Source organism: Enhydra lutris, unplaced genomic scaffold, assembly GCF_002288905.1.
Source record: "Enhydra lutris kenyoni isolate GAN:26980312 unplaced genomic scaffold, ASM228890v2 scaffoldscaffold31, whole genome shotgun sequence".
NCBI classification, from domain to species: Eukaryota; Metazoa; Chordata; class Mammalia; order Carnivora; family Mustelidae; genus Enhydra; species Enhydra lutris.
The window spans coordinates 9910964-9932770 of record NW_019154115.1 but is presented as its reverse complement, the minus strand read 5'-3'; the positions used below and the strand labels follow the sequence as shown (position 1 = coordinate 9932770).

Below are 21807 nucleotides of genomic sequence, written 5' to 3'. Positions count from 1 at the left end.
TATCCTATAAAGGGTTAGTATCCAAAATATATACAGAACTTCTACAATTCAAAACCCCAAAACCAAATGAGTAGAAGACATGAACAGACATTTTTCCAAAGAAGACATATACTTGGCCAACAGAACATAAAAAGGTGCTCAATATCAATCATCATCCAGGAAATGCAAATCAAAGCCACAGGAGGTATCACCTCATACATGCCAGAATTGCTAAAATTTAAAAACACAAGAAACAAGTGTTGCTGAGGATGTGGTGAGGAAGGAATCCTTGTGCACTGTTGGTGAAAATGCAAACTGGTGCAGCCCCTGTGGAAGACAGTATGAAGGTTCCTCAAACATTCTAAAACATTAATACCGTATGATTCAGTAATTCCACTACTCAGTATTTAAAGAATATAAAAAGAGTAATCCAAAAAGATATATATGCATCTCCTTATTATAGCATTATTTAAAATAACCAAATATAGAAATAGCCCAGCTATCCATGAACTGATGAAGGATAAAGAAGTGGTATAGGGGCACCTGTGTGACACTGCTGGTTAAGCATATAACTTCAGCTCAGGTCCTGATCCCAGGGTCCTGGGGTTGAGCCCCACATCAGGCTCCCTGCTCAGTGGGGAGCCTGCTTCTCCCTCTGTCTGCAGTTCCCCCACTTGTACTCACTCTCTGTCAGATAGATAAGTAAATAAAGAGACAAATATCTTTAAAAAAAAAAAAAAAAGTGGTGTGTGTGTGTGTGTGTGTGTGTGTGTGTGTGTGTGTGTATAATGAAATTCTTCCACAAAAAGAATGAAATCTTGCCATTTGCAACAATATGGATAAAGCGAAGAGTATATAATGCTAAGTGAAATAAGTCAGTCAGGGAAAGACAAATACCACATGATTTCACTCATAGTGGAAAGTCAGAAACAAAACAAATGAACATAGGAAAAAAGACAGAATGACTGAGAGAAAGAGAGAGAGAAACCAAGAGTTAACTATAGAGAAATGATGGTTACTGGAGGGGAGGTGAGTAAGGCAATGGGTGAAATTAAGTATGAGGATTAAAAAACACTTTTCATGATGAGCACAGAGTAATGTATAGGATTGTTCAATCACTATATTCTATACTTGTAACTAATATAACCCTGTATATTAACTATGTTGGAATTTTTATAAATTAAAAAAAAAAAGAACAGGGGAGCCTGGGTGGCTCAGTGGGTTAAGCCTCTGCCTTCGGCTCAGGTCATGATCCCAGGGTCCTAGGATCAAGCCCCGCATCGGGCTCTCTGCTCAGTGGAAAGCCTGCTTCCTCCTCTATCTCTGCCTGCCTCTCTGCCTACTTGTGATCTCTGTCTGTCAAATAAATAAATAAAATATTAAAAAAAAAAAAAGAACAAATGTATTATATGTCCACTATGGAATTAATAGTAAGGCTCTAGTAAAACTGAATAGGAAAATATGATACAAATGACCAATACCAAGAATGAGGGAGAAAAGGAAACCCATGAGAATGTTTTGAAGAACACTATAGATTCTACAGTTATTTAAAGGACAATAAGAAAATAACAAATAAGAAAAAAGTGAGACCATAAAAATAAATTTGACAACATAACACCATAAAAATAAATTTGACAACATAGATAAAATGGACAGATTCCTTGAAAGACTCAATAAGGTATAGTTAGTCACTATATAGACTAGAAATCTGATGAAAAATATGCCACCAGGATCATATGTAGCCCAAAAAACTTAAAATAGTTATTAGCTAGCACTTTACAAAAAAGTATGCCTACCTTTGGCCTATATAGAATCTTAAGGATTCCAGAAAAAGTGACTTTAGCAAAGTTTCAAGAATAAATAAAACTCTATTTCTATCTTCTAACAACAAATAACTGGAAATTGAAATTTTAAAAATTTATAATAACATGAAGAAAGATTAAATACTAAGGACTAAGTTTGAAAAAAAATACATGACCTATATACTTTTCAGTATGTATGTAGTTTTTTTCAGTATTTATGTAGTTTTCACTACAAAAAAACTGCCTACTAAAAATGAAAAAGGCTTACAAAGTAGATAGGCTCTATTCATGATGTAAAAAACAAAGTATTGTTAAGGTGTCATTTTTCCCCAAATTGATCCATAGATTCAGTGCAACTCCAAACAAAACTTCAACAGGATTTTTTGTAGAAATAGGCAAGGTGATTCTAAAATATATATGGAAATGCACAGGACCTAAAAGAGCCAAAGCAATTTCTGGAAAGAACAGAATCATACTACATGCTTTCAAGATTTTATTAATAAGATGTAATAATTAAGACTGTTGTTAGTGTAAAGAAAGACACAGACATCAATGGAACAGAAGAAAGATTCTAGAAATAGTGCCACATGTATCTGGGCAATTAATTTTCAACAAAGGTGTCAAGGCAATTCAATGGTAAAAGATAGTCTTATCAAAAAATAGTGCCCCACATATGCCAAATAATGACCCTTGACCCTTATATTATAAACAAAAATTCTCCTAAAAGCTCTAGCAATGCAACTTCTATAACAATACATAAGAGCAAATCTTAGTGACCTTAGATTTATTGGCAAGGAATTCTTTAACAGGACAAAAGCACAAATTATAAAAGAAAAACAATAGATTAGGCTTTATCAAAATTTAAAACTTCACTCTTTAAAACAAATGTTACAAAAATAAAAGGAAAGGGATAAGGTACTTGCGAGGCATATATCTGATAAAAGACGTGTAGTTAGAATATATAAAACTCTTATAATTCATTTATAATAACAACTCAACTCAATTTTTACTCTTATAACTCACTTACAGTAAGTCAACTCAATTTTTTAAAATGGACCAAAGAGATAAAAACTAAGGAAATGTGAATAAAGTATACTCCTTAGTTAATAATGTTATTAATTCATTCATTAACCATACTAAATGTACCATGCTAATGTATATGTTAGTTTCAGAGGAAACTGTGGAGATTACAGAAATGCTCTGTACTAACTTTCCAATTTAAATGTTAATCTAAAACTTTTTTAAAAAAAAATATTACTGTGTTATGTTATTCACCATAAAATATATTATTAGTTTTGATGCAGTGTTTCAAGATTCAATTGTTTATATAAAAATTAAACTCCATTAAAAATTGTTTTAAATGAATAAAAAACTTGTTACAAATACTTCTCCAAAGAAGATATCCAGACTCTGATAAACCACCAATAAATCAAAGGGGAAACAGTATCTTCAGACAAAAAAAATGAAAACACAATACCGAAACTTACAGGATATAGCAAAAGCAGTTCTAAGAGGGAAGTTCACAGCAATAAATGCCTACATTAAGATACAACAAGATCTCAAATAAACTAACTCTATGACTCAAAGAACCAGAAAAAGAAGAACACACTGAGCCCAAAGCTAACAGAAGGAAGGACAAGATTGGAGCAGAAATAAATGAAATAGAAATAGGAAAATAGAAAAGATGAACAAAACCAAGAGTTGTTTCTTTGAAAAGATAAAATTGAGAAACCTTTAGCTAGACTAATCAAGGAAAAAAGAGAGAAGTCCCCAAATCAGCAAAATTATAAATGACAAAGGAGACAACTGATATGATAGAAATACAAAGGATCATAAGAAACTACTGTGAATAACTATATATCAACAAACTGGATGACCTAGATAAAATGGAGAAATTCTTCGAAACATACCACCTACCAAGACTGAATCAGGAAGAAATAGAAAATTTGAACAGATCAATTACTAATAAGGAGATTGAATCAGTAATCAAAAATTTCCCAACAAGAGCAAAGCCCAGGTCCAGATGGCTTCACTGGTGAACTTTAGCAAATGTTTAAAGAATCATGCCAACCTTCTCAAACTCTTCCAAAAAAAAAAAAAAAAAAAAAAAACAAAAAACAAAATGGATTTATTTTACAAGGTCAGCATTATTCTGATACTAAAACCAGAAAAGAACACTATAAGAAAACTACATACCAACAATGTCTCTGATGAATACAGATGCAAAATTTCTCAATATAATACAGACCAAATTCAGCAGCACATAAAAGGATTATTCATCTTGATCAAGTGGGTTTTAACCCAGGGATGTGAGGATAGTTCAACATAAACAAACCCATCAATGTGATACATCACAACAGAATGAAAGAAAAAAAAGCACATGATCATCTCAATTAACACAGAAAAAGCATTTGACAAAATTCAATATCCATTCATGATTAAAAAAACTCTTAATAAATTAGGTTTAGAAGGAATGTACCTTAACATATTATAGGCCATATATATGATAAGCTGCAATAGCTAACATCAGAGTTATGGTGAAAGGATAAAAGAGTTTCCTTTAAGACTAAGAACAAGGCAAGGGTGCCCATTCTCACTACTCCTATTCAACAAAGTACTAGAAGCCCTACCCAGAGCATTCAGGCAGGAAAAAGAAATAAAAGCTACCAGAATTGGAAAGGAAGAATTAAAATTATCTCTATTTGCATATGACATGATTTTATATATAGCAGCATTATTTATAATAGCCAAATTACAGAAGCAGCCTCAGTGTCCATTCATAAATGAATGGATAAAGGAGATGTGCATGTACACATGATAGAGTATTATTCAGCCATAAAGAAGAACAAAATCTTGCCATTTGCAATCACATGGATAGAGCTAGAGACTGTAACCCTAAGTGAAATAAGTCGGTCAGAGATAAATACCATATGATTTCACTCACATGTGGAATGTAAGAAAAAAAAAATGAGCAAAGGAGAAAACAGAGATAAACCAAGAAACAGACCTTTTTAAAAAATATTTTATTTATTTGACAGACAGAGATCACTAGTAGGCAGAGAGGAGGAGGAAGCAGGCTGCCCGCCGAGCAGAGAGCCCGATGTAGGGCTCGATCCCAGACCCTGGGATCAAGACCTGAGCCAAAGGCAGAGGCTTAACCCACTAAGCCATCCAGGTAGCCCCAAGAAACAGACTTTTAAGTACAGAGAACAAAGTAATGGTTACCAGAAGGAAAGTAGGTGGGAGGATGGGTAAAACAGGCTGGGGATTAAGGAGTACACTTGTGATGAGCACTGGGTGATATATGGAATTATTGAATCACTATATTGTAACTATCACCTGTAACTAGTATAACACTGAATGTTAATTACACAGAATTTAAAATAAAAAAGAAAGGGGAAAAAAGAGAATCCTGAAGACTCCACCAAGGAACTGTTAGATATAATCAATAAATTCAGTAAAGTTGCGGGATACAAAATTAACATTCAAACATCAGTAATGCTTCTATACACTAAAAAAATAATTATCTGAAAAAGAAATGATCTCATTTATAATATCATCAAAACCAATAAAACAGGAATAAACATAACTAAAGAGGTGAAACACATGTACAATGAAAACTGTAAGCTACGAAGGAAATCAAAGAAGATACAAATGCATGGAAAGGTATCCTGTGTTCATGGATTAGAAGAATATTGTTAAAATTTCCATACTACCAATCTATAGATTGAGCACAATCTTCTCTACCAAGATTGCAATAGCACTTATTACAGAAATAAGCAAAACAATCCCAAAATTTATACAGAACCACAAAAGATTCCAAATAGTCAAACACTCCTGGCGGGGGGGGGGGGGGGGGAGAACACAGTGGGAGGCATCTCACTTCCTGATTTCAAGCTATAAAGCTGTAGTAATTAAAATAGTATGGTACTGGCATAAAAGCAGACACTTGGACCAGGAGAACAGAATCAAGGGCTCAGAAATTGACCCACACACGTACAGTCAACTAATAGCTCACAAGGGAGGAAGAACACTCAATGGGAAAAGGATAGTCTTCTCAATAAATGGTACTGGGGAAATTGGATACTCACATGTAAAAGAATGAAACTTGGTTCATATCTTATACCACTCACAAAAATTAACCTGAAATGGATTAAAGACTTAAATGGAAGACCAGAAACTCCTACAAGAAAGTACAGGGAAACAACTCCTTGACATGAGTCTTGACTATTAGTTTTTGGATATGACACATAAGTCATCAGTAACAAAATGAAAAACAAAGAGAACTGCATCAAACTAAAAAGCTTCTGCACAGCAAAAGAAATAGTCAACAAAATGAAAACAGAATGGGAAAAGTATTTGCAAACCATATAGCTGATAAGGGGTTAACATTTAAAATATGTCCAGAAATCATACAACTCAATAGTAAAAATACTCCACAAATAATCCAATTAAAAAAATGGGCAAAGGACCTGAAGATATTTTCCAAAGCAGATAGAATACAAATGGCTAACAGCTACATGAAAAGGTGCTCAGCATCACTAATCTTCAGGGAAATGCACATTAAAAACAATGAGAAATCACCTCATGCCCGTTTGAATGGCTATCATCAAAAAACAAGAGATAACAAATGGTGGAGAGGATGTGGAGAAAAGGGAACACTTGTGCACTGTTAGTGGGATTGTACATTGGTAAAACCACTACTGAAAACAGTTTAGAGGTTCCTCAAAAAATTTAAAATACAACTATCATATAATCCAGTAATTCCACCTCCATGAATGTATCTACAGGAAATGAAAATACCACATCAAAGAGATATCTGCAACTCCATGCTCACAGCAGTATCATTTACAATAGCCAAGACATGGAAACAACCTAAGTATCCATCAATAGATGAATGGATAGAGATGTTGTGGTATCGGTGCAATATTATTCAGCCACAAAAAAAGAAATTCTGCCATTCACAACATGGATAGACCTTGAGGGCATTATGCTAAGTGAAGTTAAGTCAGACAAAGACAAATACTGTGTGGTCTTACTCATATTTAAAAAAATCTTTTGAAAAAGTATTCTAAAAAATGCATTAGAAAAACAGAAGCAGGGGATGGCAGGGGATAGAAGGGGGGGATTGGAGAAAGGTGATCAAAAGTTACAAACTTCCAGTTATAACATAAAAAAGAACTAGAAATGTAATATGCAACATGATAACTACACTTAACTGTTACATAGTACATTTCAAAGTTGTTAAGTAAGTAGATCCTAGGAATCCTCAATACCAGGGAAAAAAGCTTTTATTTTTTTGTATCACTATGAGATGATGGATATTAAATAAACTTACTGTGGTAATCATTTCACAATATACATAAATCAAATCATTATACTACACACCTTAAATTTATACAGTGCTGTATGTCAATTACATCTCAATAAAACTGGGGGAAAGGAAGATATCAAGATAGCAAATAAGCACATGAAGATGTTCAGTATCATTCACTGGTCATTAGGAATATGTAAAGTAACCACATAAGATACCATTAGTCACACACTGGCACAGTAAAATGTCAAAGCCTGACTACATATTTTTTTTTTAAAGATTTTATTTATTTATTTGACAGACAGAAATCACAAGTAGGCAGAGAGGTGGGCAGAGAGAGAGGAGGAAGCAGGCTCCCTGCCGAGCAGAGAGCCCGATGTGGGGTTCGATCCCAGGACCCTGGGATCATGACCTGAGCCGAAGGTAGAGGCTTTAACCCACTGAGCCACCCAGGCGCCCCTCACACTGATATTCTTGACCAGAATCCATTCTTGCCTCCTTCCAGTGAATTCTCCACACAAGAAACAAAAATACTTTCCAGGTGCTCATATGATCACGGCATGGTCTCACCCAACTTTGTTCGAAATAACCACGCAGTGGCTTTGTACTATTCTTTTAACAAAAGCCAAAATACTTAACACCGCCTAAAGGATCTAAATGGTTTGGCCTCTACCTATGTTCGAGGCCTCACTTGGCAACACTCCCTTCACTTCCATCCCCGACTTTCATGACCTTGTCTTTTTTTTCCTGCCACAGAGCCACATTTCCTGCCACATTTTTTACACGAGATTCCTTTTGTCCATAATCTCTTCCTAGCATATAACTTGTTAATATTATTCAGATCTTAGTTTAAAATTGCATTTTTAAAGAAGCACTCCTTGACCTGGTTTCCTGCTCAAAGCATGGCTGCCCCTCACTTTTGCTTGAATTGTCTAAATAACAGCTTCTCCACTACAAAATGCATGATTACACAGACCACATTTATTTTATTTATTTTTTATCACCTTTATACCTCCAACCTCTAGTAAAGATCTGGCAGGTACCTAGAAGGCCCTCATAAATATTTCTTAATGAATTAAAGAAGAATTAGAAATTATCTATTCCTAAAGAAAGTGACATGGGCTTGGTGACATATTTTAAATGGACCTCAACCAAACCATATAATCAAATGCCCTGTTTTTAAGAAGAATTCCAATTAAAGCATCACATAGTTGTCTTTCCACATTCTTTCCTGCAGATGCTTCAGAGGCAATTACTATGTTCAAGCACTGAGACACAGCAGTGAATGAGACAGTCAGGGTACCTACACTCATGTAGCATCTGGTTAACTTGACTGACTTTTCGTTTCAAAAGTGACTCTTACTCTAAGGCCAGGTTACTTAATTCCTAACCTCTGTGGAGAATATATCATTTTTAAAAATAAGTCCTTAACTTTCTGAATACTGTGAGGCAATCTTACTCTATTTTAAGGAAGACTTACTTTTTCTTAAGCATATAGACATGAATAATTTTAATTATCTACCTAATTATGTCTAATCAGAATGAGAAGCAAGGCACAAAGAATGAAAATGGAAAAAAGTATACCTCCTCACAAAAAACTTACAGAGTAGACTATAAGGAAAAACTTATAGCATATCCCCAAAACATCCTTCAAAGACAGAAGTTAGAAATGAAGCAAAATTATTGAAAAATTAAAAACTGAAGACCCGTAGACATACTTTTTCAGAAATCTGAAATAAGTTACATCTAAGAACTCTGACCTCAAAATGTCCACTTGATCGCAAAGAGTTACACAAAATGTTCTCCCACTATGTTTAAACTGAGCATCCATAATGCAGACTTGGGATCAGAAATTTGTCTTGAACATATTTGGTTTTACAGTGTTGATGATTTTAAACTAAGTAATGAGGACTTGGTGTGTCAATCTGTAAAATGGTTGGTGAGGATTATTGTTGTCATGGAAACAAATTTCTCCTTCTACTTCTCTAAAGTGTGTGCTAAAACAGAGATCACATCTACAACCAAGAATTAGCAAATCCTGACATATACGAGGTTATTCCATTTTATCTGTTTCAAAATCCCTTCAGAGTGAACCAAACTGGAAGTACTATTCCAATAGCATGCTAGTTATTGGCAAGCTATAAAGATGACTTCCGAACTTACTCATTTAGTAAGTTCTATTAATAAAACTCCCATCGTACCATCATTGATGTCTCTTGAACATGAACGCAATCTGATCGCTCAGCATAAACTATCTCACAGAAGAGATCACAAAACTCTGTAGTCTCTGTAACATTTTTGCATTTGTTAAATGTGTTGGAGGATTTATCAAGTTCAGTTTATTTCTATGTCCCTTTACGTGTTATTAGTTTAATTCAAAATGTATCATTTGTGTATGTAATGAAGGTGGCTCCTAACTTCAACATCCAAGCCACTGTTAAATTATTCAATATAATATACAATAAGGGGGAGATTCCAATGGAGCATCCCTTTTAGGTTGACATAGAACCAAAAACTAATAGCCAAAATTTATAGAGTACACAAAATGTTTTCATACACAATGATCCTTAAGCCTTCATTTATTCAATAGATATTTCAGGAACTGAGTGCTAATTCTATGCCAATCACTGGCTAGATACTGGGATGCAAGAGTGATCTTTACAACTATATAACAGTGAATATCAAATGTCATCTCAGAACCAGTGGCTTCAGCATCACCCGGGAAACTAGTTAAAATAGGCCTCACCCCTGATCTACTAAATCTGAAACTCTGGGGTTGGGGCCCAGCAACCTATGTTTTAACAAGCCTTCCAGGTAATTCTGATACTTGCTCAAGTTTGAGAACCACCTCCCTATAAAGTAGCCCTTTGCATTCTATATTAGAAAAGTGGGGCTCAGAGAAGGAAACAGACTTGAGATACCAAAGAGACTTTTTCCTACCATTTATCCCCAGAGATTAGAAAAATGTCTGGCATGTCATATGGGCACACAATAAAAATTTGTTGGATGAAAAAATGACTGAATCCTCCAAAGAGTTGGGCTATCACCTAGTTATGATAATAGACCAAGCAATATAATCTTAACTTCTTGAAAATACACATATCAATAATGAATGCACTTCTTCTGAAAAGAGAAATGTTCACCACCATGACATCAAGAATTATAACTTAAAGGGGTGCCTGGGTAGCTCAGGGGGTCAAGCCTCTGCCTTCGGCTCAGGTCATGATCCCAGGGTTCTGGGATCGAGCCCCGCATCGGGCTCTCTGCTCAAGCAGGGAGCCTGCTTCCCCCTCTCTCTCTGCCTGCCTCTCCGCCTACTTGTGATCTGTGTCTGTCAAATAAATAAAATCTTAAGAAAAAAAAAAAAAGAATTATAACTTAAAAACTGTATTTTTTACTCTTGCATAAAAGAAGGTACCAAAGGTGACCACTACCAAAACTATTCAATTTTTCCATACCTTGTTATTTTGCCTTGATTTACTTAACTCCAATTTATACTTTTCTGCCTCTTCTAGAGCTCTGTTCAACCGAACTTCTGTAGCACTTTGGTTACTGGCAGCCTGTTTTTGTTGTCTTCTTTTACTTTCTAATTCCTGTATGGTAAAAGATATATGGAACATTTATAAATATATCATAAGTTCCCTCTATTATTCTGCAACATTTTCCATTTCCATATTCCTTGCTTTCTCCCAAATTTTATACACACTTACGTACACACATACACCAAAGACTAGGGTCTGAGCACCGAATGTCAGAGGTCTCAGGAAATTCTTACCCTGACTTGGTATTAGAAAGATATATCCTTAAAGACATAGTCATGAATTAGGCTTTCAAATTACTTTTTGTTTAGAATTTTCTATCTCTTTTTATATAGTATAGAGGTCCTCTATATTTATTTTATAAAAGCAACTCTTTGTCACTATAGTTCTTCCTTTGGGAACCTCCCCAAAACAGCTATGTAAGGCACGAACTCTATTAAATACTGTGCTTGTATAAACCTAACAAAGTATATCATGTAAGAAATATTTGTTAAAAACAGAGCATTCTACATTAGCCTTACAGGGAAAATCCTAACTCTGAGCAAAAACAACAGACCTTATGGATTCATGTTCCATGTCTTGGGGTAGGTTTAGACTTGCATTTCTGCAAATATTCTAAGAGACGCTGTTGCAGAGAATCTACAGAACAAACATGAATATGTAGGATAAACTCCAAACTCTACCATAATCTGCACTATTATCTCATCTCCTGCAAAATGTTACCTTCAGATATATCTCCCAAATAGCTATGATGTTTCTTGCCTCTGAACCTTTGCTTATCTCATACTCTTCCTTCTGCCCTGATCCCTCCTCCCTGCTCCTCATTTTTACCTAGCCAGCACCCATCCATCCTTTAAGACTCAATAAGGGGTGTACAGGAAGGTTTTACCTCCTCCAAGAAGCCTTCCCTCATTCTACTCCCAGGGTAGATTAGGTACCCTTTCTTCAGAGCTTCTACAACACCTTAACACACATATGTCACAGTACCTGCTGTGCAGAATTGAAACTATCAGTTTACTTCATTTTCCCCACAATTAATACAAGCTCACTGAGGACAGAAACGGTCTTAATTTCTGTATTCCTGGAACTTCAGTGGCATAGAAGAGGCACTAATGACATATTTATTCACCTGAATTTATTTTGTAATATTTAACTCACTCTTCTTTGCATCCCCTACAATGCCTCGTACAGAGCCTTATATACAACAGATATTCAATAAATATCATGGAATTGAAATGATGCAGTTAAAAATACAGTTGTCTGTTTTCTTCTTCTATAATTTTTTTTTCTCCTGGCTGTATCACTGCGTTTTATTTGAAAACTGATCTCCCTGGCCCTAAGTAATTAAGGGCAAAACAAAACAAAACACAACAAAACACATGCTGCTCTTTATGTGGGTTTTTAAACAAATCAAACTGTGTATGAATACCATCTGCTATCACCAGCCTTCTTCACAGCTTTGTGGGTGGTAGCTACAGTAAGAGCAAGCTTGATATATCTCACTGTTCACATGGAAAAGGCAGAGATTCTCATTAGCTACAAAGACCACAGTTCTAGCTGCCTCATTTCAGCCTCCACGCATAAGAATAGGAAAATAAATCTTTGCCCTTCTCTTTCCTGCTGGTGACTTTGTAACCTACTTCACAGAAAAATGAAAACCATCCAACACCACATTATGTTCTTCTATCCATCAATCAACATGGCCCCCTTCTTGGGAGAAGTGAAAAAGAAAAAAGATAAGCATTAGAAAAGTAAAATACAAAATAAAGTATTCCCATATGAGCAAACCCACTATGGAAGGAAAAACCTTACAAAAACTTGAAAACATTTCTGTTTTCAATCACACTCAAGTACTTTTTACAAAGTGCAAACAAGATACCAATATTTTTTATGAGAGAGGTTATAAACTGAAAATAATAAAGTAAATCTATTGTTAACAAAAAAAATTAAGCAGTCTACATGTTGTTAGAGAAAAATTTTAGGAAAGCCTGAATTTTACATTAGCTTTAAAAGAAAAATCTAGATCGCCTAAAGAAATTAAAATCTCACTTTAAAACTTAAATCCTATGAGATCCAATGAGAAATAACTTGCCATTCTCTCTTAACTTTCAAAGCATTCATAAGGAACTGTGAGAAGGCAAGAACAGACAGAGCTATGTATCAGTAGCCACAGCACTGACAAAATGATAGCAAATGCTTTAAGAGTAACACAAATTGCCACAGTAATTCAGAAGAGAAATAACCAGATGAGAACAAATAAGTGATCGGATAAGGTTCTAGAAATAAGTGGCTAAGGTACAAAAAGCAATAAACTTGGACTCAGAGAACCTGAGCTGTGGTAGACAGTTTCTGCATCTGAAATTGGTAGTAATGATACCTATGCCTAATTACTTATTCGTATTTATCGAGGATTTACTATGTGCTAGGTACTCTTCTACATGAACGATGGGCACACAAAATTAAGAATATATATAATATATAATTAGTACACCATGAAATGTAAGCTGGGGGAGAAGGGAATAAAGAACTGGGGAGAGGTGCAGATCTATGTAATAAAAACATATGACTACACACAACTATCGTATGTATGTGATAGCAATTTGTAAACTATATAATATTAAAGATAAGGGCCACTAATATCATGGCTTTGCAGGATACATATAATAAAAAATTTAAAAGCTTTCTTTGCAAGATAAAGACCTGCAGAAATTAAGAAAATGCTTTTGAGGAGTTTTGCTACACAAAAAAGAACAAAAGCATCTTTAGGAAACGATACAAACCTCAATTTTAATTGGAGTGAAAGATAAAAAGAGAGCAGACTTTTTTGTGTGTGTGAGTTACTAATGATAAGCATTGTGTGACATAACCCATGGTCAGAGAAACTTGTGGAATGTACTTACTGACTTTAATTTGACCAAAAAAAAAAACAAAACAAAAAAACAGAGATTAAGGATTCTACCCATTATGAAACAGTAAGAACCTAACATAAAAACACATTGTAAACAACCAAAAAAATAGTCAAAACATGTAAAATAACTATTTAGAGATAAAGGAAGATAATAGGATTATGATTCCTGAGAGAAGAGAAATAAATGGAGTAGTCCTACAATCACCCGAGCGCTCTGCCTGAAGGCAATATCCACACCGTGGGTATGAGGAGGAGAAAAGAGCCAAGTTCTGCTGAGCTAAGTAGACAGAGATGGAAGCTGAAGACTGAGGCAGCTGGAATTCTGAGAAGAGTTGAAATAAGGAAGAACTCCATTAGGAGAGAGCTTTAGGAATCTACACAGGATATCCTTTGAGTATACTGAGGACTAGGCCACACCTAATGGCTACTCTAGACACATCCAAGCCAAACTTAAAAACAGGCCTCAAAGGGACTAAACTGGCAAAAAAATGACTTGTTTTCAAATAGCACATTAAACACAGATACTCAACAATGCAATATTCACAATGACTAGTACCCAGTATAAAATCACTAACTAAACCAAGCAGCAGGAAAATGTGATTGATATCCAGAAGAAACATTCAACAGAAACAAATCCACAAATGAGAAATACAATGGATCCAGCAGACAAGACAGTCAAAATAGCTATTTTAATTATATATATTAATATAGTGAGGACATAAATTAAGAATATAAAAAAGAATCAAATGGAACTTCTACAGATGAATACTATATCAAAATGAACACTTCACTTGGTTAAGAGTATATTATACACTGCAAAGAAAAGATCAGTGAGGGTGCCTGGGTGGCTCAGTGGGTTAAAGCCTCTGCCTTTGGCTCAGGTCATGATCCCAGGGTCCTGGGATTGAGCCCCGCATCGGGCTCTCTGCTCAGCAGGGAGCCTGCTTTCTCCTCTCTCTGACTGCCTCTCTGCCTGCTTATGATCTCTGTCTGTCAAATAAATAAATAAATAAAATCTTAAAAAAAAAAAAAAAAGATCAGTGGACTACTGAAGACAGCAATAGAACCTATTCAAATAAAAAATATAAAGGAAAAAAGGCTAAGAACATCAGTGACCTAATGTCACTGATATATTATCAGTGGGATAATATCAAGTGATCTAGCAAAAGTATGACTGAAGTTACAGGTTGGGGGAGGGAGAGACAGGGTACAGAAAAAATACTGCAAGAAATAATGGCCTAAATTTTCCAAATTTGATGAACACTTATAAACCCACAGATTCAAAAAGTTCAACAAACTTCAAGCAGAATAAACACTTCCTACACAAAGCTGAGAAAACACATTATGAAATTGCTGAAAACAAGTAACAAAGAGAATGTCTTAAAAACAAAGATAAAAGACATAAAAACAGAAGGGTAGAAAGAAAAGAATTACTGTGAACTTTCTGTAAGAAATGACATAACCCAGAAGACAATAAAGTACTCTTTAAAGTACTAAAAGAAGACAGAAACTTTCAATTGATCATTCTGTATCTAGTAGAAAATATCCTTCAAAAATTTAAGGGGGTCCAAACACACACAATTGCATATGAAACTGGTGAAATCTGTCAGTTTCCAGATTTTAATACTAACCTATTAATATATTAGATGCTACCAATGAAGGAAACTGAGTGTAGGGTCCACAGGACCTTTATTTTTGCAGCTTCTTTGAATCTGTAATTTTCAAAATAAAAAAAAAAAATTAGTAAGGAAAAATACAGTCTTTTTTCAAAGAAACAAAAACAAGGAATCAGTGACTAGCAAACTGGCACTACAAAGATTGAAAGGGTAGTTATTTCAAGCAGGCATATAGAAAAACAGATCTAAAGAATGAAGAATACCAGAAATGGCAAATATAAAAGGCATTTCATATGTTAAGCTCTTTAAAATATAACTAAAGAAATATTGTGATAAGACCTCAATATGAGGCAGGAATCCACCAAAACCCTTGAGAAGAACACAGGCAGCAACCTCTTTGACCTCAGCTGCAGCAACTTCTTCCTAGAAACAACGCCAAAGATCAGGGAACAAGGGCAAAAATGAACCACTGGGACTTCATCAAGATCAAAAGCTTTTGCACAGCAAAGGAAATAGTCAACAAAATCAAAACACAACCGCCAGAGTGGGAAAAGATATTTGCAAATGACATATCAGATAAAGGGATAGTTTCCAAAATCTATAAAGAACTTATCACTCAACACCCAAAGAAGAAATAATCCAACGAAGAAATGCACATACTTGTGGAACATGAGGAATAACATGGAGGACATTAGGAGAAGGAAAGGAAAAGTGAATTGGGGGAAATCAGAGCAGGAAATGAACCATGAGAAACAAACTGAGGGTTTTAGAGGGGATGAGTTTGGGGGATGAGTGATCCTGGTGGTGGGTATTAAGGAGGGCACATATGCATGGAGCACTAGGTGTTGTACATAAACAACGAATCTTGGAACATTGCATCAAAAACTAAGATACATCATTAAAAAATAATGATGCATTTTATGGTGACAAAAATAACACACACACACACAAATGCGCAGAAGACATGAACAGACATTTCTGCAAAGATGACAACCAAATGGCCAACAGACACATGAAAAAGTGCTCAATATCACTCAGCATCAGGGAAATACAAATCAAAACCACTGTGAGATAACACCTCACACCAGTCAGAACGGCTAAAATTAACAAGCCAGGAAATAACAGGTGTTGTCGAGGATGCAGAGAAAGGAGAACCTTCCTACACTGTTGGTGGGAATGCAAGCTGGTGCAGCCACTCTGGAAAACAGTATGGAGTTTCCTTAAAAAGTTGAAAATAGAGCTACTCTACGACCCAGCAATTGCACTACTGGGCATTTACCCCAAAGATACAAATGTAGTGATCTGAAGGGGCACATGCACCCCAATATTTATAGCAGCAATGTCCACAATAGCCAAATTATGGAAAGAGCCTAGATGTCCATCAACAAATGAATGGATAAAGATGTGGTATATATATACAATGGAAAACCATCAAAAAACGGAAATCTTGCCATTTGCAATGACATGGATGTAACTAGAGAGTATTATGCTAAGTGAAATAAGTCAATCAGAGAAAGACAGTTATCATATGATCTCTCTGATCTGAGGAATTTGAGGGGCAGGGAAGGGGTGGGGAGAAGGGAGGGAAAAATGAAACAAGGTGGGACTAGGGAGGGAGACAAGCCATGAGACTCTTAATCTCAGGAAACAAACTGAGGGTTGCTGGAGGGGAGGGATAGGGAGGGATAAGGTGGCTGGGAGATGGACACTGGGGAGGGTATGTGCCATGGTGAGTGCTGTGAACTGTTTAAGACTGATGATTCACAGGCCTGTACCCCTGAAGCAAATAATACATTTTAATGTTAATAAAAAAAAATTAAATTAAAATAAAATAAATACAAATTTTAAAAAACAGAATACTAACCCTGAAGTCAGGTTGAATTTACAGCCATAATATCTATCTGGATTTGGTTTTATGTTTTTACCCTTGATTTATGTGCATGCCTTCCTCAGCATCCCATATCTCAAGCAACATAAAGTAATGAATGAATGAATGTATTAAAGTAATGAATTGAGGGAAAAAAAAGTAAAAGCATAAAGGAAAAGAGGCAGAAACAAAATATACTGTTGTGAGGGTCTTATATGTGAAAGAATATAACATGATTTGAAGGCAGACTGTGATATGGTAAATATGTTTTTTGTGTTTTATATAATTTTTATATAAAATTTTGTGTTTTATATAATTTATATAATTTATGCATGTAAATATGTTTTATGTTTTTTGAGTTAAATATATAAAAATATAAGAGACACAGCCAATAGTGGAGAAAAAAATGAAATCCTAAAAAAATATTCAATTCAGAATCGGAAAAAAGTGACAAAGAACAGTTAGAAAAAAACAAGAAACAAACAGCAAGATGATAAACTTAAATATGAACATCAAAAATTGCATTAATGTGATTGATCTAAAAACATGCCAATAAGAGAGAGAGACCATCAAAGTGGATGAAAAAGCAACACCCAATTATACACTGGCTACTTAATAAGCCCATTGTCAATATAAAGGCAGATGAAGAGTAGAAAGTTGAAAAAAGATATACCAAGCAAACATGAAGCTGGAATTACTACACTAATATCAGACAAAGCAAGCAGATTCTGGAACAAGGAATGTTATTAGAGATTTTTTAAAAAGTATTTTGTAATTATAAAGACGTGTTAATCAAAAACACTATAATCCCAAATGTGCAGGCATTCAAAACAGAGACTAAAAGTACATAAAGCCAAAACTGATATAACTGAAAGAGAAATAGACAAATCCACAATTCTTGTCAGAGATTACAGCACAAGCACCTCTCTCTCAATAACTGACACAACACTTGAACAACACTATCAACAAATTTGCCCTAATATTTATAGAACACTCCATCCAACACAGCATGCTATACATTCTTTTCAAATTACATGAAGTATTCACCAAAAGAAGCCAAATGCTGGCCTGTAAAACTGGTGAAGACAAATTTTAAAAGAATGAAATCATAAAATGTAGGTTCTCACACCACCGAATTAAATTAGAAATTAACAGAAAGACATGAAAAATCCCCAATTATTTAGAAATTAAACAGTATACTTCTAAATAATCTAAAAGGTCAAGAAAAATCATGAAGAAAATTAGAAAACACTCTGAACTTAATAAAAATAAAAAGAAAACATCAAAATTTATGGAATACAGATAAAGCAGCACTTAAGAGGAAAATTTATAGCTTTAAAATGCTTATGTAAGAAGAAAAGTAGAAAATCAGTTGTCTAAATTTCTATCTTAAGAATCCTGAAATGAGGGGCACCTGGGTGGCTTAGTGGATTGAGCCTCTGCCTTTGGCTCAGGTCATGATCTCCGAGTCCTGGGATAGAATCCTGCATGAGGCTCTCTGCTCGGCAGGGAGCCTGCTTCCTTCTCTCTCTCTCTCTGCCTGCTTCTCTGCCTACTTGTGATCTCTGTCTGTCAAATAAATAAAATCTTAAAAAAAAAAAAAATCCTGAAATGAAATTAATCCCAAATAAGAATTAAGGAAATGCTAAAGGGTAGAAATCAATGAAATAGAAAACTGACAAAAAGAGCAGAGAAAAGTCAATGAAGCTAAATGCTAACTCACAGAAAAGAGAAATTATTAATATCAAGAGTGAGATAGGTGTCATTAGGACAGATAATGCAGGCATTATAAATATAATAAGGGAATATTAAGGACAAATTTATACCAATAAATTTGATAACTAAAATGAGATGGAAAAATTTCTTAAGAAACACAAATTACCAAAACTAACTCAAACAGTAATAAAAAAATCAAAATAGACTCATCCACTAAATAAACTGATCATTAGAATCCTTCCAGAAAGAAAATTCCACTCCACATGGTTTTATTGAATGATCACTTGTATCAAACTATAGATCAATGAACATATAAATCAATGTAGCAGAATAGTCTAGAAATAAACTCACATATATGGTCAATTCATTTTCTACACAGGTGCCATGGTAATTAAATTGACAAAGACTAGTATTGTCAACAAATGCTGATTGTATGAAAAATACAATAAAATTTGACCTTTATTCCCATTCCATATAAACAAAATTAACTTAAAATAGATTACAGATTTATTCATGTACTATATATATATGTATACAAACACACACATACATAAAGGCTAAAACCATAAAACTCCTGTAAGAATACATGAAGATTTTCTCCCATGGGGTGGGCAAAGATTTCTTGAATAAGATGAAAAAAGCACAAACTAGAAATAAAGTAAAATAAAATATTGGAGTTCATCAAAATTTAAAACTCTTTTGAAAAACACTGTCAAGAAAATTTTAAAAAGCCAAGTATGATTGGAAGAAACTATTCACTATATATATTCTAGCAAAAGAATTATAGAAGGAACCTCACTCAATACATTTTTAAATGGGCAAAAGGTTTGAACAGACCAAAGAAGATATATGCGTGGCCAATATGCATATGAAAAGATGCTCAAGACCAATAGTTATAAAGGAAACACAAATTAAAATAATAATGACATACTAATCTAGCTAAAATGGTTTAATGGTTAAAATTCAAAAGACTGACAATACCAAGTGCTGATGAAGACACAGACTAACTGGAACTCTCATATATTGCTGATGGGAATGAAGAATGGTACAATTACCTTGGAACAGTTTAGCAGTTTCTTATTAAGTTAAACATATACTTTCTGTTATACCCAGAAATCAGGAGTGATGTTGGATGTCCCTGTACAAAAACACATATCTATATAAAAATTTGTATATGAAAATCCATAGTGGCTTTATTTCTAATAGTCCAAAGTTAGAAACAACTCAAATGCCTACCAAAAAATAAACAAAGTACATCTATAAAAAAACACTACTCAGTAATATAAGGGAATGAGCCACAAAATATGCAACAATGTTAATGAATATCAAAATCATTAGGCTGAACAAAAGAAGCCAGCCATAAAAAAGTACACACCTTACAATTCCATCTAAATGAAGTTCTAGAACAGGGAAAACTAGTCTGTAATGAAGGAATGCAGATCACTGGCTGGGCCATGGCTGGAGGTTGCAGATTTAGGGGAAGGGAGACAAAGGAAATTGTGGGGAGGTGATAGAAATTTTATCTTGATTGCAGTGGTGGTTATAAGGATACACTATTTTGTCAAAGCTCAATGAATTGTACAATTAAAACAAGTATATTTAATTGTATTTATTTCTCAGAAAAGTTTTAAAACAGATCATTAACTGAAAAACAAAATTCAAGGCTGAAATAAAATGTTTTCTGTTTTTATGTTTTAGAAATAGCTCCACCTGTTAGTGTAATATGTATAGGAATTTTTCAAATAGTTGGCTTTTACAGGTTTATAGAAGTAGTTCCATCAAACTCAAGCTCTGTTTTGCATTTCTATCAACTGTACGTTGAGGTTTGTTTTGAGAGATATATAGTGAGCAGAATTAGCGAAGAAAAAAAAAAAAAAAAAAAAAAAAAGATTCATTCTTGAGTTCCACACAACCCATGAGAGTTGTTAGGCCTCTCTTCCTGGTAGGTAGATAAGGATTCATGATGGGAAGTTCAGAGCTAATGAAAGTCATAAAAATCTTCAGATAGTCAATGTATCATAACAGCTTAGAATGTTCACTGAATCTAAGGTTTCAAATATTTAGCTCTGAACAGCCTATGTGTTTAAGACCACTTAATTTTGAGAGCCTGGAGAAAGAGTCTACACGATTTGTAGAAGAACAGAGACTTTGGAGTCAGACGAACATGGTTTGAATCTTATTCTGCCACTACCTGTATGACCCTGGGCACTTTGTTTCACCTCTCAGACTCAGTTTCTCTTCTGTAAAATGTTTTGCCTGACACATAGTACTAAAAAAAAAAAAAAAAAAATGTTAGTTTCATTTCTGCCCACACAAAGGTAGAATTATAATCAATGTAGTCTTTTGGGAACATTAATCTATTGCTAGACACAATGGGTAAGGAAAAGAGAGAGGACATAAAATAACCAGTGAGGAGGATTCAAAAATAAGATAATAATAGCCTGAATCAAGAAGGGGCAATGGAAATTGAAAAGAAAAAATGAATGCAAAACATTTGAAGAATGCATAGGTTGGATATAAAGGCCAGGAACAAGAAGAGAATCAAAGATGTAGGCAAGGTTTCAAGATTATGTTAAATGGCAATGATGATATGACCAGAAACTTGGTAGCATGTTGACAAATGATAAAGTATCATAAAAAATTAAAACAATGGTTTCCCAGATACAACAGTTTTTTTCTTAGAACACTTGTCTATATTTTTTAGACTGACATATGAACCACATAATATGAATCACATATGTAATTTTAAATTTTCTAGCAGCTACTTTAAAAAGAAACAAGTAAAATTTTAATACTATACTTCACTTATCCTAATATATCCAAAATATTTTAGTCTGTAATCAATATAAAAATATTCTTTTTTTATTCTTCATTAAGTCTTCAAAGTCTGATATTTACTTTAAACTTACAGCATGCTACAATTTGGACTAGCTACATACAGTGAGCTACCAACTTGGATAGTACTGACTTATACTATTAGATACTATAATTATTTGATTTCCAGATATATAGGTACTAAAAATGTGGTATATCCATCAATGTTACACTATCCAGTAATGAAAAGGA

At 34.3% G+C, this 21807-nt stretch overlaps 1 protein-coding gene across 1 annotated transcript in view; it reads right to left on the bottom strand.

Moving 5' to 3' along the window:
* The window catches only part of LOC111153208 (testis expressed 9), a 59817-nt gene that overhangs the window by 14407 nt on the left and 23603 nt on the right, over positions 1 to 21807 (bottom strand). The window contains exon 10 of the mRNA XM_022512088.1: positions 10554 to 10688. Coding sequence (XP_022367796.1) covers positions 10554 to 10688 — 135 coding nt within the window. The remainder of the gene's footprint in view (positions 1 to 10553; positions 10689 to 21807) is intronic.